Genomic DNA, 27,314 nt, shown 5'->3' on the forward strand with positions numbered 1-27,314 from the left:
TTTAAGAAAGATAAATTTGTAGTAAAATTAATAATAACTTTGTTGGTATTTATTATAGACATACTTTTGACGACTTAAAAATAATTCTTACACATTTATGGTATAAGTTTGATCTCAGAACGTGTAAACACATAGGATCAAGGGTGCATATAGGTAGGATCATGGGAGCATACTGGTATGCACCCATGATCCCAATTGAGGGTTCTTAGTTTTTATAATTTTAAATCTACTTAAAATATTCTGGTAAAAAAAAGATTATTGAATTATAATAAGGTATAAAATTTACTATTATGTACTTTTACTTTAGAGATCGAAATGAAAACATATATTCAGTAAATTGGCCTGATAGATTTTTAGGATCATGGGTGCATGCTCTCCCCTAATATAAAAAGGTCTTTGAAGCCCAACTATTTCATATTTTTGTAAATGTTCAAGTGAAACTTACTTGCTTTATTACTATAAAAGTTATTTTCTAAAAGACTTTTTATGAATAAGTGTTATACATTTTTGAAAGCATCATGTTATGGAGATTTTAGAATAAGTTCATATTTTTTATTATATAATTTTGTTTGCTAATAATTAATTGAACTATAAAATAGGTTGAAAATAAAAATTCTTGAAGTTCACCGATATTTTTGACAATCACCCACGCTTCCCTCGCTTCATATTTATAATTAATTTGTAGCTTAGGTTTCTATAAAAATGATTTATTAAAAATCAGGTGCGGATACGTGCGATTTCAAAAATTTAAAAAGAAAAAGTTATAAAAGTCAGAAAACTGCTTTTATCGTGGTTTCAGATTGAATCTGTTTATAGCAATAGTTTTTTAGTCAATTTTGTATTGATAGTTAATTTTGATGGACATGCATTCTAGAATTTTTGCATTTTGTGGTAAAAATGTTATCAACAATTTTTAAATATAATACTTAATATTTAAATAATTAAAAAACGTTAAACAATTTTAAATGATGGAATTTGCATCATTTAAAAAATAATATATAAAGAGTTGAAAAATTTATATCACTACAACAAATTTCCAGTAAAAATTTAATACTTTTAAAATAACAACTTTAAGTGTTTAAAACTTTGACTGTTACTTTCCTTTATTGATGGACGAAGGTCAATTGAGAAATTATTAAAATTTTTAAAAGAAAGTTCTCATGTTTCTCAGGATAGCTTGTGTTTCATCGTTAGTGATATTTAAAGGCACATTATTCCGTCGTTTAATCAACGATGAAGCAAGGAGTCACGAAACGTGAAGGTTTTTTTTATCTAACAACATTAATTAGTTAGATTCTGAGTATGGTGTATTTTTACTGAAATCGAAAAACACAATAACAGACGCCACGCCATCTACATCATTTGAAAAACGTGAAAGACCGTGCATATCTTATGGAGATTTGTCAGAGACCATTAAAAAACAAAAATTCCATATTAGTTAAGGAAATTGGATTCGAGCACCTCTTTAATGCATATACCTTTAGGCATTACGTTAAATAGAAGAAGAAACAGAAGCAAAGCTTGTGGAAGTATTAAGGAATGCCGAAAAAGAAAAAAAGATTTCAGTCTCAAGTTTTATGGAAAATACAAACGTTTTAGTGACGGACGAAGAAGCATTCAGCGTGTTTGCTGATTTAACTTAAGTATAGTATTTATACTTGAGGAAGTTGGCAGACAAAAAAACGATTTCTTATTCGCACCATATTACAAATTGCAAGAAATTAAATAGACCAGCTATCCACCATCTTCTGCAATAGAAATTACAAACACACATGCAAAAATTATGGAACTGCCAGATTTATTGGATCTCACTGTAGATAAAATTTTGGCTATAGATTCCGTGTACAATAATAAATTTAAACATTTAATTTTGTATAGTAAATGGGGTTATGATGGCTCCTCTAACCAAAGTGATTACAAGCAGAAACTTCCAAAGGAATCTGAACTTATTTCTGATGCAAATTTATTTTTTTGTTCTTTGGTACCGATCCGGTTAGTTGATGAGGTAACTAGCGCAGTTGTTTGCCAAAATCCGGCTTCTTCGTCTGTACATTTTTGTCGACCTATTTGAATAGAATTTGCTAAGAGACTCCTAAGAAAACTAAGGTTGTTTTATATGAAATAAAAAGCCAAGTATACTCTTTACGGCCATTTATAATTAACAAAAGTTATAAAGAAACGCAAGTAAAATAGATGGAATAGTGACTGAGGTATTAACGGATGCACCTTCTGCGTCTACATGTGCAGATAGTGGAGCTACTCCACAACAAATGAACAATTTGACTAAAGCGTCTGCCTGGCCTGAAAATGAAAGTTCGTATCAATACGGACTGTTGACATTACATGCCTGAATTCGGTGTATGGAAATAGCATAACATATTTCCAACAATCTTTTTTTCCAAGCATGATCAGCTAAAAGTGAAGAAAAAAAAAAAATAATAAAAAAAAAAAACCAGGGTTAATCGCCGACCTAAACTAGTAAGTGGTAATACCAATAGTTGTAATACTGATTATTTATTACAATAGAAGATTATTTATTACAATGCAAGCTGCTCTTCTGAAATTAGTAAACCAAAATTTGATTAAGCAACTTTACACAATTCTTGAAGCTCTCTCTTCTCAGGTGTTATGATAAATGCTCAAAGTTTTGGTACATATGCTACAAAAACTGCCCACATTTGTATTATTGTAGATGTAATTTTACTCCACGGAGAAAATATCATAAAACTTTTTGAAGTACTGCCTATTAGTTAATATTTAGAAGATGCGCAAGAATCCCGTAATAAAGACTATAAAAAATTTCGTTTTTATCATGCCAGAATATGTTTTAGAATAGCTGCAATTGAGGGCGTATTTTATACTCTTCTGTACACCAATCTCTACATTGACAGCCTAAGAAAACCGTACACCAAAAATGTCCAAGAACTTGATGAAGATACTTTGCAGCTTTTGAAAGTCGACCTAAGATTTTTTTCATAAAAACTCACTGTATAAAAATTGTTTTTAATAAACTATTCTGAATATTTCTATACAGTGCCGTAGCAAGCTAAAATGGCACCAGGCTGTGGTTTGAACCTTTGAGAGATAGAAACAAAACATTTGAAAATAGCCAAAATAAAAAAATTATTTAGCACGTAAAAATTTATCAATAATAACAAATAAGTTTCATATGCATCAAGTGAAATTGACTTTTCGTGCTTTTATGCATGCAAAATCATCTATAATTTGGTCATAGTTTACCTTCTTCGCTATTTCATTCTCTATTGAATTAATAGCCAAACTGGATATTCTTGTCCCATGGTTGACTGCAAGTAAATTTTGATTAATTAAACTTTGCTAAAACTTCTTTCACATATTGAAACTGTCACTAGAAGAGTAAGAAAACTTTTTGTAGTGAAACTTCAATGTTCGGATATGCATCTTTTAAAGAGTGCGAGTGTATTAACTGTAATATTTCAATTGGATTAACACATTCGAAATAGTCCATCATAGCTTTTGCCTGGAGCTTGAAACTCTCAATCTCAGCTTGCAGTTTTAAAGAATCCAAATCATTTTTGTACTATTGGGCAAGGCTAAATACTTTTTGCTTAAATTCTTCAACAGAGTTGGGGGAGATTTGTTTTCCAGTAAGAAATAGAAAGTCAGATGATACTTTAAACATTGCCTCAAATTGCCATTGCAATTGTCTAATAATGCTGTCAAACACACAGTTGCATTGAATGACTTTGAAAGTCTTGTTCTGTTTTGATTAAAATGCCATCATCATCAGCCTCATCAAACATCATACGCTTGACTTCTTTCTTTTGTTTAATTTGGAAGTCTGTGTCAATGTCAATTGTTTTTGCTGTTTGTTTACCAGATTCTATGAAGTCTTTCACTCCTCTTTCTCTGAGATACTGGATGGTTGAGACAAGCCCATTCAATTTTTTTGATGTCAACTGAAATTTTTTTGGGTTGCATTGCATAATTTTCTCTGTCAACTAATGTCGGAATTTTAGTCCACAGGTTTAACAAACAAAGAAATTTAAGATTGAACAATTTGAGTAGGTCTTTTGCACCAGTAACAGTTTCATGGTTTAAAGTTGTTTTTATACTCATGTCTTGTACAACGCTGTAAAGTTCCACAACTTGATTGTTTAAGGAAGCAACTGCTTCTTTTTTTAATGACCATCTTGTTTCAGAGTGACCCTTTAATAAAATTTGGAGTTCTTTCATTAGGTTTTCCCATCTTGATGTAGAATTGGAGAGAAAAGTGTATATTTTTTGAATAGATCCAAAGAATGTAACCATAGTGGTGAGACTTCAGCAGCATGAACGCCAACCAAATTAAAAGTATAGGCTGTACATGGTACAAATGATGCTAATTCATTGATATTAATAGTTTGTGCTTGAACTCCTTTATATTTTTTAGCCATATTTGCTCCATTGCCATTGCCCTGGCCTCTTCAATCTGCAGAATTTAATCTATCAATTTTCAGTTTTCTTAGGTTTCATCTGCAATGCCATTTTAAGTCTTTTGATGGCTCTCTATAAAATCCACGAAACTTTCTTCTATTGAGCACGTTTCATTTTTTATATGAACATATCTTATCACTTCACTCAGCTGTTCTTTATGAGAAACATAAGGTGTACAGTCAAAAAGCAAGGAATAATATTTTGCATTTATAATCCGTGAGAGGATTTTTCCTTTAACTTTTTCTCCCACAAGTGTATTTAATTCATTTTGAATTTAAGGTGAAAAATATGAGACTGCAGCTTTTTTGGCTTTTATTGTTGCAAAAACTGATCAACTCTAGGGTACTTAAAAAAGATTCGACTTTTTTGTTCACCTATTGCATCATTACTGTCTCTTAGAGCTAAATTATTATTTGCTCAGAATAATATGGCATCAACAATAATTTTAAAATGTCCCTCCATTTGTTTGCTTCTCTTTTTCTTTTTTGTTTTTTGTAATATGCCCCCTGATGGTTATTTTGAAGGTGCCATTTCTAAATTTTTGATAATTTTTTATTGCAAAAAATATCTTTTTTTACGGTATTTTTACAAAATTTAATTATCACATGAGATTTTTTAATTTAGGTTATGAATTGTTCAAGACATTGAGGAAAGAAACTTGCGATGATGAAGTGGGAGTAGATAAATAATCTTAAAATTGAAAACTGCCGCCTTTACAATAAACTAACTTAAAATATTGAAAAAACCAAAATGGCGCTTGGGACCTCGGCCCCCTAGGCCCCTCCTTCGCTACGACACTATTTCTATAATAAGCATTTTATAAACTCTTGAAAATACTCATGTAAATGTTGAAATATATGCAAATTAATTAATTCCACGCAACAATTAAAAAATCATATTAATGAAGCAATCAAGCCTAATATAAGGAAAATGTTTGTTAAAAAGTTTAGAAAGTACGTGTTTATTTTTTGCTTTGAGTTAAGCCGAAAGCTCGTATAAATGTTTTTTTTATATACAGCATCGGACAAAACGAATGCAACCAAATAATGCTAATTTAATTTCTTTATATAAAAGTGCTGCATTTTTTCAATTTAGAGAAATAACTATGTAACTGTTTAGAGACAAAGTTCTTCAAGTTTTATTCATCACTAAGTTCATTATTTGTACACGAAAATTAATAAATTAATCCAAAGTATTAAAAAAAGTTGATTTCCTTCTGGACAAAACAAGTGCAACTCGACAAAATGTTGACCAAGCTGTATTTTGCTATCAATATTTCGTGGCGAATCCTTTGTTGTCGATCACAGTCTTGCATCTTCGAGGCATAGATTCGATCAGGTGATCAATGAAAATATGTGGAGTCGCTGCCCAGGGCTTTTGGATTTGTTCAAACAGTTGATCCTTATTATAAACACCTTTTCAATTAATTCTGCGGTTGACAATCTCCCACAGATTCTCGAAAGGGTTGAGATCCGGAGATTGAGGCGGCTAATCCATCACCGATAGGTGGTTGTCTTGAAACCACTGCTTGACTACTTTTGCAATGTGTTTCGGATCGTTGTCTTGCTGAAAAACCCATTTTATTGGCATATTCCATTCAGCATGAGGTAACATAACATCTTTGAGGATATTTTTACACATGAAACGGTCCATTATTCCATTGTTTCGAAGTATTGGACCTAGACCGTTAGCAGAAAAACACCCCCCAGACCATTACATTGCCTCCACCATGCTTCACGGTCTTATGGCAGTAACGTAAATCGAGGCATTTTCCGGCCGGTCGACACGGCAAATGCCATCGCTCCCAATGATGTTGAACTTCGATTCATCACTGAACAGGACATTTCGTCATTTCTGCACATTCCAGTCAATATGAGATGTAGCAAACAGGAGTCTTTTCTTCTGTTTTTTTAGTGAAATCAGCGGTTTCTTTGCAGGGCGTCGAGAAAACAATCCGGCTTCAACAGCACGTCGTCTGATTGTTCGGTCCGATTCAGGCAGCTCTAATTGCTTTTGTATCTCGACTAATGATATCCAGGGATCCTTCTTGACGGATCTGACGATCATAGAATCCTCTCTAGAAGTGGTGGAACGCGGTCTTCCAACTTTCTTATCTGCTGCCAACTTCCCCGTAGAACGATATTTGGAACATTACTTGATACGGTTCATTTTTTCACGCGATATTTATCACAAATACTTTTTTGTGACATTCCATCTTTGTAATTGCCAATAATTTTCTTTTTTAGTTCCAATCCAAGACTGTCGGGAGCCATTTTTGCATTTGAAGTCATAAAAATAATAAAAATAAATAATCACGCTTCTCAAGGCTTACCGTGTTACATTTATCTTGTGATGATACAATAATGCTCTGTGAAACACAACGTCTTGGTTGAATGTGGACTGTATTGATGTAATGAAACACTTGTTGTATTTCACTTCTTGTATTGATGTTCTTCGATAACACGCTTTGATAAAACTCACTTCGATAAACTGTCTTGATAATACTGACTGATTGACTTCCATATACTGATTGAATTACATGTCAATTTACATGTCTCTTATATATTAAAATGAACCTGTGTGAACCTGTTCTGGAAGGTTCTAGATGCTTTTTTTCGATGGTTCTGGAAACTTCTGGATGCGTCTGGATGCTTCCGATTGTTTCTGGATATTTCTGGATGCTACTGGATGCTTCCAGATGCTTCTTCTGGAAACTTCTGGAAGCTTCTGCATGCTTCTGGAAACTTTTGGAAACTTTTGGATACTTCCTTTAATTATTAAAAAACTTCCGTGACGTTGACACGGACCAGACTTAAGAAAATGAAACAAACCAAAAGAGTTGCACTTGTTTTGTCCGCTGCAAAATGGCACTTGTCAACAAAATTCTGCCTGTGTGCTGTCACCTGTCAGCTGATTGCTCATGTCATGGCATGCTATGACTCCAGACTCCTGAACTGTTTGCTGTGGTAGTATAGTTCGTTTCGTGTTAAAGGCATGTAAAAATAGGAACACTTTTTAGCATTGCTCGATGTTGGTTGCAAATGTTTTGTCCAATACTGTAGATAAATTTAATATGAATATATTCTCTAATTAAATAAGCATTCTATGGATTTTTCGCTGTTTTGAATACTTTCAAAGTTTTTTGATGTAATTAAAAAGAACATGTTTGTTTAAAAATAAAATAAAAATGACAATTTTGAAATATTTGATTTTATTAAAAAACTTTATATTTAATAAAAAATCATTCCTTAGAAGCGTCATATACTAATTTACATTTGTGCAAAATTTCAACATTTAATCTTTAGTAACACAAAGGTTATTGGTTTTACATCCAAAATAAACCTTTATTTTTCACAGTGTACCGCCTCTTTCTTATAAATTTAGAAGAATTATTATTAATTGTTATATTGTTAGTTATTAAAAAAGTTGGAAAACGATTTTATAAGTCTGTTTTGATCATATCTGTGAATGTTAGTTATTTTAAAAATCGTTAGTGATTATATTATCTAGTAAAGTAGAAGATTTCTTAATTAATCAGGTTTGCTTATTTTTTTTTTTTTTCTGGAGTAACATTATGTTGAATAAGTGTATTTATAAATTGTTTAACTTTATTTGAAGCTTGCCTTAACAAGTCCAAATTAATGTCGTCGATAACGTAAAAACGCTTTGTTACTTTGGTAACTCCTGTTAAAAATGTATTCTATTTGTTTGGTTATCCGGCTAATTGCCATACTGACGCTCTTAAAATTTTACTAGTTTTTTTTTAACGTGTATCATTTTTTTATTATTTAAGGTATCTTGATTAATTTAAATACACTTTTGTAAATCGTCAGCATATTGCTGCAAGTCTTAAAGCTTTTTATTTTTTGACTTTCAAAATACGATTTATGATATTATCTTCTATTGAATGTAAAGTTTTGTCCATTTTGTCAATTTGAATCGAAGCTGATTGTACCTTTGAAAGCAAACTTTTTTAGGGTTAGAACTTTTCTTACGTTATAGTTCCAATCTTATTTTTGCTTACCATATAATAACTTATGTTAATTTAATTCAGATGAATGCATACAATTACTGTAATTAATTACAACAAATATCTTTTTTTTTTTTTAATTTTTTTTTGTTTCTGTAAAAATACACTAATTAAAAAAATACGTTAGTTCACGCAAAAAGCCACAAAAATTACATTTTATATTTATTGTAACTGGTTTCCTAAGTAATTTGACACTCTGGTAGTCTACTTTTAGTTAAACTGAGGGAGATAATAAATTCAAGAAAAAATAATAATTTTAGTTGTAAATAAAAATAGATTTAACACATCTTTTTGTGCTATCAATAAACAAACACCGCTTGTTAAAATTGCAAACGAAACTAATGACCTTTGAAAAAATATTTTTAAAGTTGCAATAACAGTCCGTCAGAAGTAGAATAGAAAGCTTCACAAGTTTCATGTTAATTCTGTTACTTCGATATTTTACAAATGAATCTAAGAAATTTGCGAAACTCCAGAAGTGAAGTTTGAGTTAGTAAGACGTCGTTTACGTGAAAAGCCGTAATTTAATAGTCATTTATCATTAATAATTTATTAATCAATTTCGAAGTACGGCTACGGATTTACATACTACGCATACTCTACGTTCGACTTTCAGAATAAACAGTGTTTTTCAAATTATTTACCGAAATAATTTTCAACAAATCAAGTCAAATATATCGGTTATTTCTAATTTAGGTATGATGGCAAGTGTCTCAGGATATGACCCAATAATATTATACCCAAGTTTAAAAGTTTAAATATTGAATAACATGACTTATATAAAAATATAGAAATTTAAAAATATAGAAAAACATGACTTGATTTCACAATTGATTATGGCACTAAATTAAATAAATTCAGAAACATCTATAACTAGGTTTTTGCTGTTCAAAAAAATATGTAATTAATTTTTATTGGTCTTCAAAAACAAAAAAAATATTCAAGCGAACATATTTTTTAAACAAACATCAAACAAGATTCGTCACAAGAACTTAGTTTCACTGTCTTGCTTGAATTCTCTTCAATTTCTTTTATTATTCTTGAATTAAAAACATAAATAAAAATTGTTGTCCCATAAGAATCTTCTGAACTAATAAAATTTATTCAAATTTTTTACCGATACAAAAATTTTAATAAAAGCACTGACAAATGTACTATTGTTAAAAATAATGAAAGTTTTCTTGAGTTATTTATTATATACTTATAAGTATATTTTGCATTTTTTTTTTTTTTTGATGATTGTTTTACTTAAAATGTTATTTCAAATTGTTTAAAATAAAATTCGGTGTGTGTCTGTGTGTGTATTTGTTTGTGTATTTTATGAGTATAAGCTTTACTTTTTATTTTTATTTGTTTAAATTAATGTATGCTAACTTTTTTATCTTACCCAACTGTTGAGAGAGTAACAACTGCCCACCAAAGACTTTTACCAAATCCTTTTAAAAAAAGTTTGTAGAAATTTTTATTCTTTTTGCATTCCTATAAAGAAATGAAATAATATACTCTTAAAATTTCAAAACTCTTTAAATTTATTTAAATAGTTAATATTATTGATAAACTTTAATTTATATTATTGCAAATATATTTTTAGTAAGCACAAAAAAAATATTTTACAAAAAAAGTTACCCACAACCGTTATTGGTTGAAAATATAAAAAGATTTAATTGGTTAAATACTCTCTGAACAAAATTTGTATAAAGTTAAACTAAAATTTGAACTGTTCACTACTCTTGATTTCTAAATCCTGTATATGCAAACTTTACCCTTTTATTGCATGCATTATTTATTGCACATTGTTTTTTAAAAATTGCACTCATGGTGTATTTCAATTTTACTGTAATATTTTTACAAAAATTGGGTCTGTTCTGTGAGTCCACATGAATAAACAAACATTTTTATGAAGAAAAATTCAATTACATGTGTTTGATGAGTAGACTAACTAAAAAATTTACTCTTCATTTGGTCACTTAAGGTTTTGTTTTTAAAACAGCAGACATAATAAGTAAAATATTTTATTAAGATACTTTAAAACAAATCTTAATGCTTTATAATATCTAAGATGATGTTGAAAGTACCTTTATCATGCTAAAATGAGTTATTTCAAACTAGGATAAAATCGTAAAATTGTCTATGGATGATATAATTATGGATAATATATATAAGTTTAGAATATTTGGGCCATATAGGAGGAACTATTAATCATAAGCCAAAAATCATAACTGACGGTATATATAAAACATTTTAAAATAAAGTCAGTAACTCATGGTCAACAAATAGTACATCAGTCTTTATCAGCACTGCAGGGTATAAGAAACATTGATACATTTAATCTTTATATAACACTATTGGTATTTTACTTGTGCTGAATTTTTCAGTTGTTTTTTTTATCACAAGTTCTTTTTTGGACCCGTTTTAGATATTCATTTAACAGTTTTGTCATTCCTGTACGTTTTGATAAGATGTTGAACAGTTATTAATGGAATACAACTAATTAATGTATTTTATTTGATGTATTTGAACAAAATTGATGTTGCAGTTTATCCCCCAACGGCTAATTGCTATATAGAGGCCACATACAAAGGCCCGCGCAGATGAGTTCAGCTCACTAAGAGCACCATAAACCGCTTTGACGGACCAAAGTAAGTGAGTTTAAGAAAAAGAAAGATTATTAGATTGCGGACAGATATTGCACTGGATATTAGAATGTGCAGTTTAAGTTGATATCAAGTTCTCTTGACACTAACTCTTTATCAACTTACTTTGTCGTAATCGGTTACATCTAATTAACGTACTTTTTTGACTATTAAGTGTTACTTAAAAGCGTAGGTGTATCTATCTTTTAAATGAAATTAATTTTTATTCATTGTTTTCATTACAAACCTGTTTAAAACGATCAAATTGCCATTTTTGTAAATAATTGTTTATAGCAACGAATTTAGAAACTTTAGACCAACAATATCTCAAAATCAACATATACCTAAACGTTCAAATTTCAGGAGTTGTTTTTTATAATTCAAATTGGTGCCTAAAGCAGAATCTTCAACAGAAACATTTTTTTAAGTCAAAAACTTTTATTTCCCTGTCAACTTCACATCAAACTTTTCGATTATTCACTAATTCAGCTGCAAATTAAGAAACAAAATAAGATATAAAATATTCCTGTTTCAGGCTCTTTATCAATGCGTTATTTCCATGTTGTAAAATTTATAGCTTGATAGCACGAATATTTTTCCGAGCAACAATTGTTTTATATCACTAATTTGTTGTGTACTTTTATGCTGACCCAGCTGTTAAAAATGGTTTTTTTCTTTTTTAAAATTTTTTTTTACTTACAGTTTTATTTATTTTTTATATTTTAATTTAAAAAAATCAAAATTAAAAATACCATTTGTTTTGATCTTAATGCGTTTGATATCAAACGATAAACGGTTTTAGATCGCCGTTTAATGACACGGTACGTAAAAAGAAATGTTCTATAACTTTGATCAAGATTATTTTCTCGGATACGTTTAGCTTGTCCTTTTGATCTATAGAAGTTTCTTATCATATCTTTGTTTAACTATTTTGATTATTTGATGTTTGTTTGTTCCAAACATTGTAAAAAGCAATTAAAAGGTATAAAAATAGCAAAAGTCACTAACAAAGCAATCGCTGAAATATAAAAAATAAAAAACAAGGAGACAATTAAGGTCTCTTTAATAATATTTGCTTTATTGTGAATGGTGCGATCTGGTACTTGAAAATAAACCGTTTTAGAATTGGTCCTTAGAAGTATATTTTTTGCAATATCCTGAAAAATACTAGTTTAGTTTATATTAGTTGTTTGTGTGTTTAAGACTAAATTGTTCTTTAAAAACTCCTAATAGGTTTTGATTAAATATACATATATTGAAACCTCATATTCGTTTCTGTAAGATATAGAAAATTACTCTTTAATAATATTTTCTTTAATTGATGGATTTTGAATTGTTTTCTAATTAATGGGTCCAAAAAAAAAAAGAAATGCTAAAGCAAGACCAAAGAAAAGAAAATTTCATAAACTATAAAAAGGTTCTCTAAATAATTCATTGCTTTACAACAAAATTTTTTATCTCCACATTTACCGAGAAATATCAGTGCATCGACATTCGTAAAAGAAAAAACTTGCCTTTTTTAAATGGAGAAAACTTTGATGATATAAAAAAAGAGTGTAATATAATTATGAACTCAAATTTATATTCAAGTTTACTGAAAACAATTGGAAGATGCCCATAATTAGGCAGCCGTGGCGCAGTGGTTAGAGCGCTTGCTTTATAAGCAGAAGATCCAGTTAGGTCTTCCTGGGGCACCTAAATTTAAAAAAATATATATAATAATATTAATATTATTTGTCAATCAATATTGTAAACAACATTAATAAAAAAGAGAGTCTTTTTCACACTATCCTTATTTCTTGTCAAGATTGTATCTGGACGGTGAATTTTTTAACTTCGAAATTAATAGAGAATAAAAATGAAGTAATTGACGGTAAAAAATTAAAGAAATTAACCTAAGCACTGTGTTAGTTTTTTGAGAAATTGGGCAAGGATACACAGCAGTTAATACTTTTTTTTGTTTAATGATATGCCTCCTGCTATAACTTAACATGGTTACCATAACATTGTTAATAAATTTAACGTTTCTTACATTGAAACCTCTAAATAGAGGGCAAAAAAAGCCTCAGATGACATGTGAAGGGAAAAACTTGGTGAATTATCAATTGTCAATGTAGCTGTTAGTTTAAATGGTTGGCATGGAAGCGCAGAGGATAATCCTCAATGAATGGTATACTCACAGCAATATTTTATGAAAAGTGTATTGATGCTGCTGTCTAGACAAAGAGATCTGTCAAAGAGCTTAAACTTAAGTACCTGATATACTTATGCAAGTTTGTGATGCAAGTCTACACCCAGGAGAAATTATTGAGAAAGCAGAAGAGAGTTGGTGCAAGACTACGAATATTGCGAGACCGTTACAAAAATTATACATAATGAGGTTGGAAAATACATCAGTGGAAAAAGGAGGTATATAAATGATTTCAATAAAGCTAATAATTTTATAAGTGTCATGTACGCAGATGATACCAATCTATTCGTCTCAAGCAGTAATATATAGGAACTCTTTGCCGCGATGAATAAAGAATTAAAACGTATATCAAACTGGTTTAAATGTAATAAGCTAATTTTAAATGTTAATAAAACCAAATAAACTCTATTCCATTCGTATGCAATATAGCGATTTTTACCAACAAACTTGTCGCAACTTTATAAACAAATTTAAAATAAAAGATGATTCCGTTACAAAATTCTTAGGCATTTATCTCAATAAAAACATCTCCTGGAATCAACACATTAATTATGTATCTACTAAAATTTCAAAAAACATTGGGATTCTATATAAAGCTCGTAGCTACCTTGATAAAAATTGCAAAGTCAAATTTCTTTCTTTTTTATCCACAGTTACATAAATTATGTTAAAACTGCTTGGTGGAGTGCTGTAAAAAGTAAGTTAAAACTTCTTTATCGTCGTCAAAATCATGCGATCCTCATAATTAACCATGCTAGTTGTTTTACACATACAAATCCTTTTTTTACTGAAATGAGATAATTAAATTTATTTGAACTCAATGTATTTAAAGTTTTATGTTTTGAATATATATGGATTTGGATAAATTATTTCTATTCTATTGGTAATTGTATTTAAGTTTATCACGTTAGAAATAGATTCCATTTGATGCGTCATAAAAAGTTTTTTCTTCTAATGTCTCTTGTAAAACAACCTTTTGCTATACAAGTTCTTTGACAAACAGGTTGATTATGGTTATACACAGATACATACACATACAAACATAAACATGCACATGTGTAAACATACACATACACACTAGAGAGCGACGCTTATTTGTTTATCAAATATCGATAAGCGAATATTTTTAAGAGAATGTTCATTCAAATTATTTGTTAACGAGTTTTCGTTAAAAATATTTGTTTCACATATTCGCAGGGTAAGAATATATTATTTTACCATTATTTGCTAAACAAATAATATTATTATTTTTGAATTAAGGGTCTAATAAAGAAAAGGGTTAAAAGTTATCTTATTAATAGAAAAAAAACAGTTTGTTATCCTGGAGGACTCAGGAGCTCTTGATATTTTATGCGAAGTCCCACAGGGACCAACTTAGGACCTTTATTATTTTTAATATATATTAACGATATGAATAAGGCTTCTTGTAAAATATTATCAATTATGTATGCAAATGATACAAATTTTTTCTACAACAACTCATGATGTAAAAATATTGTTAATAAATATTAAATAAGCTATTATGAAGCAAAAAACAAGTTTTACTCTCTTCCATAAAATAAAACTACTAATCTTCCGCTAAAGTTGTCGAAACTGCCAATCAATAAAAATGAAATAAATCGAGTAAATTATACAAGGTTTTTGGGAATAATATCTGATGAGAGCCTATCATGGAAAAAAGATAATAGTCTCATTGAAACAAAAATATCTTCTGCTTTAAGTCTATTTTATAAATCTAAGGCCTTGCTAGATTATAAATCACGCAAAATGCTTTACATCAGTCTTGTTCATTATCATCTCTCCAACGCTATTATTATTTAAGTTACACACAAAACTAAATTAATAAGGTTACAGAACCTACAAAAATACGCATGTAAAGCAGTTAACTATTTAAAGAGATTAGAAAATCCTTCTCTATAATGAAATACATGAATGTCCTCGATATATCAAAACTTAATTCGCTTCAAATAATAATATTTATGTATAAATATAAGAATAACTTGCTGCCAAAACTATTTGCTAATAATTTTACATCGGCTTTTTAACAAAAATACATATTTCGGTCGAATACCAACCATAACTACCACTTGAGCAGAGTAAAATCACAAGTGCCAAAATTCTCAAATACATAACAAAGCTAAATTATATGCAGATGACACAAAAGTGATAGCAAAAATAGAAAAAAATGATAAAAATTCGCATAAATAATTCCCTTCAAGATGACTTGGATTATCTCTTCGATTGGTCGACTAAATGGCTATTAAGCTTTAATAGTAATAAAAGCAAGATAACGCACATAGGTCATGATAACCCAAAAAATAAATACACACTAAAATGCAATTTGAAGAATTAGGAACCCCTAGAAAAAATCTTAAAGAGACATCGTTAGAACGAGACTTAGGTGTATATATTACAAATGATTTAAAATGGGAACATCATATTGAGTATATTGTTAACAAAGCTAATAGTAAGTTGGGGTTAATAAAACACGCGTTCAACTATATCAACAAAAGTACTATGAAACTATTATACATATCACTCGTGCGACCTCACTTAGAGTATGCATTTCAAATATGGAACCCATACAACGCTAAAGATATTATTCTTATAAAAAGAGTTCAAAAACGAGCAACTAAAATTTGTTTTCCAAAAGGTATTAATTATGAACATACGTTACAAATTATGGAACTTTCAAAATTGGTTGATAGAAGGTTGCGAGGTGATCTAATTCAGATGTTTAGATTTCAAAACAATATAGATAAACTGGCATAACGAACCTGAACGAATAATTAATACTACGAGAGGGCATGATCAGAAATTAAGAAGACAATATCTAAGAAACTCACTTTCTAGGCATAATTTCTTCACTAACCGTGTTGTAGAAGCTTGGAATATCCTAGATCAATATGTTATTAATGTAACTTCTGTAAATGATTTTAAAAACAAACTAAAACGTTTTAATGGAAAACGGCAGTTTTGGTCTAATCTACTGTCGTTAGACTCATTTTTCTTGGTAAAACAAGAAAACAGCATTTGATTTATATTATATTTATATTATATTTATATTATATTTATATTATATTTATATTATATTTATATTATATTTATATTATATTTATATTATATTTATATTATATTTATATTATATTTATATTATATTTATATTATATTTATATTATATTTATATTATATTTATATTATATTTATATTATATTTATATTATATTTATATTATATTTATATTATATTTATATTATATTTATATTATATTTATATTATATTTATATTATATTTATATTATATTTATATTATATTTATATTATATTTATATTATATTAGTATTTTTCAGAAAAAAAATTTTATTCGTTTAAAAAAAAAAGTTTGTTGCAATTGACGTTTCAATTTTCAATTGAATTGTTGCTATACAATTGTTGCTAGTATAAATTTTGCTGCGGTCGATAAGCCTTTTTTTAAGACTAAATTAGCTAACTAAATTTCCGGTAAAAAGCTATAAATTATTAACAAAAACAGTAAGCTGAGGTTATGAAAAATACTCTAATTTTCAACTTTGTAAACGGAGCTTTTATGAATTATTTATATTTAAACTGCGAAGGTAGATTAAAAAGCTTTTTTTCAAAAAAATAACTTTAAGAAGCCTAAACATTTTTATAATTAAATACACCTCAAAATGGTCTACAACTTAAAAAAAAAAAATTCAAAAAAGTATATTTAGTGAACGAGTATTACTCATTCAGTAATTGTTCAACAAATAAAAATGAAAATCAACAAGTATTTGTAATTGTTCAAAGAATAATCGTTAAAATATTTGTTTATCCAATATTAGTCAGTCTCTAATACACACATACATCTATACACATCCTTGTTTTTAATTATATATCGTTTGCTATTAACATAGTAAAAAAAATTATTACAATAAAAGTTTACATTAGATTTCTGATCATTTTTTTAAATTAAACATTCTTTTGCCAATTTTAAAGCTTCCGAAAAAATCTTTTCATTTATTGAAAACTTTATACTATAAATTACTTTTAAAGGTCACTTTTAAAGTTGCTTTTTATTTCAGATAGCTATATTACTAGAAATATCATCAAAGCCAGGCGGTTTAGTCTTTTTTAAATGAGAAAAGACTGTTTCATATTCTTTGGAGCAAAGTTACTCTTTTGTAATTAAAAATATATCTTCCAGTATTGCGCCATTTAAAGATTTAAGATATTTTCGAAACAAATTTGGTGTGTTTATAATACTTTTAGCAAAGATTGGGCCAATGCTTATAAAATAGTTATTTAACTTGTTCGAGATTTGTAAGGGATAAATAAATATGAGATTTATTGATACTTTTTCTTTGAGATAGTATAGACGTATTTATTTTCTTTCTTTTTTATATCGTTAATTACATCCCCTGTTTTTTTTACATTGAATTTTTTTTACTAATTTCTTTACTATAATAGTTTTAACTATTATAGTAAAGAAATTAAACTCATATTTAACAGAACTAATTTATCGATATGTATTAAATGTAAAAGAACAAATAATAAAATGTAATAAGAACAAATTATAAAAGTAAATAAATAAAAATAATATAATATATGTATATATATATATATATATATATATATATATATATATATATATATATATATATACATACATATGTATATATATATATATATATATATATATATATATATATATATATATATATATATATATATATATATATATTTAATTTTATAAATCTTTTTTTTAAATTGATTAGCATAACAAATAATGAATTGCACAATTTTCATCTATTGCTAATTATGAGTTAAAGTTAGCTATGAACGCAGGAAAAGGAACTGATCATTTTTGTGTTAAAAAAAGAGAAGAACTGCCAATATTTTGTGGGAGGTAGAGGTCACTGACACCATCACGAAGAAAACGTAGGTTTTTTTGAATAAAGGATTGTCGATAGGTAGTAGTGATTGCGGTATTTAGAGCGAATGGGAATCTTATGGGGTTTCTGACATTGGTGCGAGGTAATTTAGTGGTTATCAGATGGTTTGAGTCTGCAAGAATCTCTTTAAGGATGTTAGTACAGGTCTTGTCTAGTAATTTTTCAATATCAAAATTAATATTGAAACGACTCGATTTGGTTGCGTCAACTCCAATGACGTATAAGGCATTTCTGTGGAAATGTTGAATATCCATTTTTGCGGCAAGACTGCAAGATGTAAGAACTGGGGCACTATTTAATATGTGGATAATAGCGTAAGATCTGTAGACTTGTAGAAGGTTGGAATGAGTGTGTCCGATTCGCTTAAGGTGCTTGAATAGAAATGGGACTAATTTTATAGTGTTTTGCACTTTTATCCATTGTTCATTTCAATGAAGATTCTCATTGAGCATGATTTTAAGGTATTTATAGCTGTATACAATTTCAATTTCAGTTTTATTGAGTTTGTAGAGCATGAGTGTTGGAGCACCGAGCATTGATTTGAATGACTTTACATTTTAAGCTGTTGAGTTTCATTCCATTGGCGTCAGACCAATATGCGACGCCATAAGTAAAAGATTGAGGTAAATTGGCAGACAATTTATCGTAGATAATGTAGATCATGATGTCGTCAGCATTATTTTTTGAGAATAGTTTCAGGTGGAAGGTAGGTGTTTAATTTGGAAATAAGAAAATAAGCAAAATTGAGCCAAAAAAACTACCCTAAAGTACTCCGAATTGTATATATTTCCAGTCAGTTGCGTTATTATTTGTTTTTACTCTTTGACGACGCTTAGAAAAGTAAGCTGCGATCCAAAATGTGACCCAGTTACGTATAAAATTCACCAACTTTAGTAGCAACTTTTCATGATCAACAAAATCAAATGCTTTTGAAAAATTGAAGAATATTGCAAAAATTGATTTATAATTATCTTTAACATGACTCCAATTCTCTATAACTTGAATAATAGCGTCCATTGTACTATGGACTGGAAGGAAACCGAATTGCTTGTTTGAGACCCAGATGTGCTTGGTGTGATGGACGATGAATTTTGTGATAATGCGCCTAAAAACTTTGCATAACATGGGCATAATAGGAATTGAACGATAGTCATTGGAAGATAGCGGGTTTAATATTTTAGGAATTGGAGTTATGTTTGCTGATTTCCACTGATCAGGGATGTAATTGTTTTCTGTAAGGCGGTTAGATAGGATATAGAGTAATGGGGCAACTTCTAAGCGAGCAGATTTGAGAAACTTTGGGGAGAGATTGTCAGGTCCTGATGATCCTGTCTTTAGTTTGCTGAGTTGGTTGAGAATGTCATTTATGGTAAAAATGTGGGTAATAAGTAGGTCTGCTTGAAGGTTAATAAAGAACGAGAGGTTAGGTTGTTTCTTTTTACTCCAAACAATTTGGAAATGATTGTTCAATTGGTTTGCTAAAGCTTCAAAGATAGAATGAGTGATTTGCCTTTATTGGCAACATGATTTCTCGCCAAAAATTTGTTTTACCGGAGGAGAAGCTTTGGTTATAAATACCTTTTCTTTTTGTGATAAGTTTGATGACTCGATTTGCAAGTACTTTCACTCAGAAAGTTCTTTTATAAGGCTCTGAATAAACGGCGTCATCCAAGGTTTGGGGTTGAGAAGCATTGTAGTTCTTACTGGTTGGCAAATATCTTGAGCATAGAGTATAGAATAATAAAAGTTGTTGCAAGCGGTTTGCATTTCATACAGTGAGTCAACTAGGGTGTCAAGATTGATACATCGTATTAATGAAACAGTATTAGCAACTCTACCTGACCGATAGTAACCTTTTGGGGAGCCGGGCTCCACAAAAGGTTACTATCGGTTGAATGAGCTGATGAGAAAGGGCGTATTAGGGTTAACAACTCAAAGTTTATCATTACGAGTGTTATATTCTTTGCGTAATTGATACTAAAGCTCTCTTTCAGCTGGTGACAAGGGCTGACTGAGTATTTCTTGAAGTTTTTATGTGTAGCGAGTTTTTGAGAGTTCATAAGAGTTATTTTTTTTTCGGCAAGCTCCTTAAATTCTACCATAATTGGCCGGCTATTTGAAAGTTTTTTTGTGTTTAAGCGGTTGGAGAAACTAACATCACCATTGGTGAGGCCTAGCACTGTTAGGACCTTAATAATGCAGTGTAACGTTGCTGGCGGTCAACATCTGCTGCATAGACTGGTTCAGGGACACCAAATATTATTATATTTTTCTCACGCTTAGCTGCTTGTTTTAGTTCGATTAGAACTTGAGCCATTTATGGTGATGCGCATGGCTTGTACTGACAATAATACTCCAGAAAGGCTCATTTGAACTTGATTGGGTGACTGATTGACAGTTGAGATTATTTTCTATAAAATCTACTTTTTGTTTGAGTTTCTTGACTTGGATGGTTTGCAAGTAGATAGTTTCTTTCTATTCTGAAATGATGCTGATAAGCTCCATTATCCAGATATCAAGGTGGGTGATTGATGGCGCTATGTTTTTAACAGTCGAATATCCATTGGCATTAGGGTTAGGGTTATATATATATATATATATATATATATATATATATATATATATATATATATATATATATATATATATATATGTATATATATATATATATATATATATATATATATATATATATATATATATATATATATATATATATATATATATATATATATATATATATAGGGCAGCAATCCTTTTTCTTTTATAACTTCAATTAAAATGTCTAATGTTTAAAACCCTCCACTAACGAGAGCGCAACAAGTGAAAAAATAAAGTTATTTAGACCGCTAAACTGTAGCTCAATCCAAAACTATATTATATTTGTTAAAAGTTTTGTATTTTTTACCTACGTTTACCCATAGTTTTTCATTGCTCTCTAAGAAAATAAGTTTTGGTTTAATTTACACTGTCTGAGTCACATATCTTAAATAAAAATAAAAATAAAACAAATTCTGGCATTCCGGCATTCCGGCCTGAAATATAGTAATTCCGGCCGGAAACGCAATGACCGAATAGTTATATATTCTGCCGGATGGAGACATTAACTTCCTAGTTAAATGCGCTTCTGCTGTGCTCGGTGACAAGATTTTAGGTCTTCTTGGGGCACCTAAATAACAAATTAAAAAAAATAAATAAAATTTCCGGTTCACCCTTAGTGATAATAAAGGTTTTTTTTTTCAAGACTGGGCAGAAGCATTAAATTTTTTTTCGATATTAATTAATAATTGATTTAAGTTAAAACATTTAGAAAATTTAATAAATTTAATGATCATTTTGTTGAACAATGTTGTGAGGTTACCGTTTGATAAAAAGAAATTATTATTATAGGCAAAAAAAATTGTAACTAAGTTTGGGGCTTTATATATAGTTTTATAATTCTTTCTAAAACTATAACATATATATATATATATATATATATATATATATATATATATATATATATGTATATATATATATATATATATATATATATATATTGCTTTCTAAAACTGGAAGATATTGCTTGTTTTACGTATAATTGTCAGCCGCTTTAAAAACGTTTTTAAATTCGTAAGAGAAGCCACAATGATGTCTATAGTGGTCACTTAATGGTGTTCAGACTTCTTTTTGGGCCACCATCAATACAGGTGAGATATAGCATTAATTGAACATGAGTAACATTGCAAGCTACTTTTCACATACTCTCTCAACAACAAGATTTCTTCTATCCATATCTAAATAGAAATTTCAAAAAGGTAAAGTTTTCTCTACGGTCCGAATTAAACGAAATTTTGAGACCACAACAAAACGACAATGGATATTACGTTAGAACCAATTGAATTACATGCATCACATTTATCAACAACCTGTTTTACTGTTTCTTTGTTAACGTGTATATCAGTACGTGTATATAATTCAATATTATTTGAAACTACCACGCGTGCCTTTAAATAAATTCGTCGAATCTGCTGATTATCACAATTAAAATGATATTAAGCTATTGTGTTTTTATTTCATTTTTTATTTAACTTTGTTTTATATGAATTTTGTTGGTTATCTTGTTAATGTATTAGCAATATTTTTGGTAATACAACAATCCAAAAATCATAATTATGGCATAATCTTTGACTAATTTCCCAGATATTTGTAGCATTCATCAAGTAACCACTTAGCATTGTTCAGCATATTTTACAGGTTTTTTTGCAAGTCAATTCAGATTTTAACCAACCTAATACACTATGATCAGTTTTAATGGAAATATCACTTTTCGTTTATATTCTATATGCAAGACATCAATTTATGCATTCAGCTCAACTACGTTAATGTGAATTGCATCTAAATTTGATTGGAGTCATGCCACATCTTCTAGCTTTTGAGCACATTGCATTATAACTCATTTTTGCGAGCAAACTTGCATAACATCATACATTTAGAGGTGTATTTGATTTGACACTTTATGTACCTTTTAACGGATTGCCTTTTAATACTATATCTACAAGTTCTTGCATCATTTTAACAACAAACTTGTTCATAATAAATTTATCACATCCTACTTTGTTTTACACCTTTTTTTATATTGCTTGTGAGTATCAACCATCCAGCAATTTGTTAATTGGTAGTTTGATTGATACATATTTCTCTTGGTAAGCACAGTTTTAATAATAAGAGTCTTGCATCACTCTTTTAAAACAGTTCTTTTGCTAATAGATTTTTTGTGAGTTCCAATCCTAATTCATAAAGAGGATTTTTGCCAAAATATTTTGGTGTTTATTCTTGAAGATCCCATTTTTTCGTAAGACACCAGCTTTTTTCCATTTTTATTTGTTGCAAAGGTGTCATCAGTGTATCCTCTTGTTGATTATTGAAGTGCAAAATTTTGTTGAAGAACATAACTAATTATTGAGCTTGTCATCACTGGTGAAAAAGTTTTTATCCATTTTTTATAAAATCCATGCTGATAATTATATTTTATTTGTTCTTAACTTCATGCAAACTTAAAACCAACGCATACGTCAAGCATCTATTCGTTGGGTGGAGTATTTTAACACTAACTTCGTCGCACAAAATAATTCCTGTTATTGTTGCAATATCTACTACGCAAATCACTTTATAGTCGGACGGTAATAACTTCTTGGCAATGATATATTACGAGCAACCAGTATCCAGGCTCCAACCAGTATCTATAAGACTGTAGTTTTTCTTCCTTTTATTAGTCAGTTAATTATAGATAATATTGTTTCGAAACAAGATCTTACACAATTATCTAATCTGAACTCGCCAATTTAAATTTTCATGTTTTCGCTGATGTTTGTAGCAACTCACGTTTGTTCTAAATTCACATGAATTTTTTAATTTGCAACAAACTGATTCAAAGTATAAATTTATTCACAGTTGTAACATCTCTCGCCTTTTTGTCAATGTTTATGTGATAACTAGAAAAAAATTTAACCTGTATATTTTTTTCTTATTAGTCCAAAAACTTACACTCACTTTTTTATTTACAGATAAAAATCCCACCTCTTATTAATTTTGTGCAACCACAATTGCAGTCTTGACACAGTCTCCGAAGCTCAACGCAACATCTCCCCGAAGAATGTTATGCAAAATAACATTATTATTCCAATATAAAATTGGTTAAAAAGTTGACCATCTCTCTCTGACAACATGAGCTTGCAATCTTAAGATGTTTTAATCTTTCAATGCGTGAGCTTTTGTATATTTTCTTCATTGTCCCCCAATAAGTTTTACCATGTTCCTATCGTAAAACTAACAATAACTTTCTCATTTCTATAATGTTCAATTTAGACACCAGTTCTTCGTGCGAGATCTTCTCTGGAACTTTTATTGCTTTTCTTCCATGGTCTTGTAAGTTTTCAATGGCAGAGCAAAAGTAAGAAGAGAGCGCTTTTGTCTAAAGTTGTACTTTTTTATATAAAAAAGAAGTCGTCAGTCGAACTAATCACTTTGGGCGTCCACCTTCGTACTGCGGAGATAATCGAAACACCCGGTAAGTTTTTCATTCAAAGCAATCTTCTTTTTAATAATGTTCAATTATAAATAATCTCGACTTGTTTCAAACATTTGCACACCATATATATACATATATATATATATATATATATATATATATATATATATATATATATATATATATATATATATATATATATATATATATATCATTTAAAAATCATTTGCTAGTATTCTATGTGACTTCGGCTGCTGATTAACGTTACCGAAATTCAATAACTAGTAATGCACACATTTTTATAGCCATTTTTTGTAATGTTCAGATATTGAAATACAAAATCTTAACTGGCCCATTTTAAATACCCCAAAATAAACAAATATATTTAAAAAGTTTTAAAAGCTCTGGAAGTTTCTAGTAAATTTTAAAAATATCACTTTGAAATGATAATCCAGCCTGATTCAATTTATTAGCCCAATTAAGCTGTTATACCTCCCATATAAACTAAAATCATGGAATCAATTCTTAAAGTTTCTACACTCTTTTATAAATAATTAAAAAAGTTATTTAATACTATTTCTAATTATTCAGAGAAAATTTTTTTTAGAACTAGTTACTCCATTAAAATTTTGCACTCTTTTTTATACTCAAAATCTTTAATAATAAGTATAACTAACACTTACTGCTAACCACACTACTGCCGCAAAAATCAAAGTCAAGCCAACAGCATGCAAGGCAATTGAAGAACTTTTTTTGATGGATTCAACAATTTTATTTGTAATTGTTATTTTATTTTTATTAGCAATAACACCAATACTTGGAGAAGTTAAAAAGATGTTATACTTTAAATTATAAGGAGACAAATGAACATTTTCTGGCCAAAAAAATATAGGGTACCACACTGTATTATTTATATTTGGCTGACTCTGGAGGCCGAAAGCTTTTTCTACACTTTTGTAAAGCTTGCTTGGACTAAAAGTTTCATTAACCAAATGAAATTCAGCGAGTTTTTTGTTAGGACTACAAAGCTCAGCTAATCGTTCATACATAACTGGTAAGATACCGTCTATTGTATTATTACTATTAATAAATATAAATGGTTTTATTTGCCAGTAAAAAACTTGGTCTAGTTCTCTTGCTTCTACTTGGTTTAGAATCGAAAAAACGAAAAAAAAAGTTTCCTTTACCACATAGTTTTTCTTTTGTATCATTTTTAGAACTTTACTTTAAACTTGCTTTTTCAAGATTCCTAAACTTCATTTACTTTTATTCAAGCTTTGTTTCCTTCATTCACCTTTATTCAATTTTCGTTACTTTATTCACTTTTATTTAAGTTTTCTTTACTATATTTACATTTATTCAAGTTTCGTTTAATTTATTTACTTTTATTCAAGCTTTGTTTACTTCTATTCGAGTTTTCATTCACCTCATTTAATTTACTTCAAGTTTCTTTCACTTTATTTAATTTACTTCAAGATTTAAAAAAAAGCGGGTTCGTCTCGAAATGCAAAAAAAAAAAAGAAAAAAATTAAAATGCGCTTAATAAAAATTTGTGAGTAACTGGTACAATATTTATTACGTTTCATTATACTTTAATAAATATCTTTTAATATTTTAAACAGTCAATTCAAAATATAAATAACTTAAATAATTTCTAAAAGGTATTCAAAACAGATTTGTCTCAACTTTGTTCTGTTCTGTTAAAAAGAAAATTTACTTTGAACATTGTCTACGTTTTTTTATAAATTGTAATTATACTTTTCTAAGAAAAAGTGTTTTTAAATCGTATGAATTTTTTTCATACAAACTTTTATTATACTTTAGCTCAATAAAAAAAAACTGAAAAATTGGAAACCATTTTTTTTATTATGCATTAATATGCATGATATTAATACATTAATACCTTTAATATATATAAATATATATATTTATATATATATATATATATATATATATATATATATATATATATATATATATTTATATATAAACATATAAGAGCGGTTGACAGAAGACTTGAAAAGATGTAGGTTGTATGAGTCGGGAAAACAAGAATATGGAAATAAGTTCCAAAGGAATAAAGTGTAGGGAAAAAAAAGTAGACGCAAAAAAGTTTTTATAGCATGAAGTAACAATGACGGTAAAAGAATAAGAGTTTGGTGAATGAAGAGTCTAGCAAGAATTAGTCGACGGCTGATGGTTGACAGAAATGGAGATGATAGCTTCTTTGAAAAGCAACAATGATATTATTTTAGAAAAAAGAAACAGACGCAAGATTAAGACAATGGGAGAGAAGCTCAAGCTTCGTAGATAAAGTAATTACGTTTACAATGCGTCTAACTACGTTTACAATGCGTTTTTTGGCCTTGTGTAGAAGAGAAAGAGTATCACTACGAAAACTATCCCAAATAAAACAACAATAGCCTATACAGGGGCAAATTAGATATTTTAAGAAGTAGAAAATGGATTCAAGAGTATTTAAATGGCTAGAGATCCAAACTCAGCAAATGCTTACTTAACAAATTTTCGCGTCACGGTAAGGAAGGAGGCGTGAACTTCCCGGTTAAATGCACTTCCGCGGTGCTCTGTGACAAGACCGTTAGGACTTCTTGGGGCACCTAAAAATAAAATTAAAAAAAAAAAAAAAAAAAAAAATAACCAATTGTATATATGGTTTCCATGAGAGGTCAGTATTGAACAGTAGCCCAAAAAACGTAAAGAAGAGAACTCACACGGTTGCCATTCATTAAGTTAGGAGGGTCGACAGTATTGCATTAGTTGTTTGCAGTAAATAACTGAATTTTCTAGGATTTATATTCCCAAACTACTTCAAGTGTTCAAGTTCAAAACTACCACAAACTACCCTAATCTGTAATAAAGTTGAGATCAGGTTTGAGGTTGGTTGCTGATCTAAACGATCAAAAAGAGAAAATTTTTTGACAAGACAGAAATATAAGTTTGAGTTGTAATCAAATTGTGTCATGTTAAATGTAAACTTGTCATGAAGATCATAAATGTAGATAAGAAACAAAACAGGGCCAA

General features: G+C 29.0%; 1 protein-coding gene across 1 annotated transcript in view; it reads right to left on the bottom strand.

Moving 5' to 3' along the window:
* The window catches only part of LOC136074963 (uncharacterized), a 56,378-nt gene extending 30,544 nt beyond the window's left edge, over positions 1-25,834 (bottom strand). The window contains exons 1-3 of the mRNA XM_065787149.1: positions 25,626-25,834; positions 24,956-25,566; positions 9,873-9,964 (exon numbers count right to left, since the gene is read on the bottom strand). Coding sequence (XP_065643221.1) covers positions 9,873-9,964; positions 24,956-25,483 — 620 coding nt within the window. The 5' untranslated portion in view covers positions 25,484-25,566; positions 25,626-25,834. The remainder of the gene's footprint in view (positions 1-9,872; positions 9,965-24,955; positions 25,567-25,625) is intronic.
* Between the last annotated feature and the right edge of the window lie 1,480 nt (positions 25,835-27,314).

The sequence above is a fragment of the Hydra vulgaris genome, chromosome 01 (genome assembly GCF_038396675.1).
Source record: "Hydra vulgaris chromosome 01, alternate assembly HydraT2T_AEP".
Taxonomy (NCBI): domain Eukaryota; kingdom Metazoa; phylum Cnidaria; class Hydrozoa; order Anthoathecata; family Hydridae; genus Hydra; species Hydra vulgaris.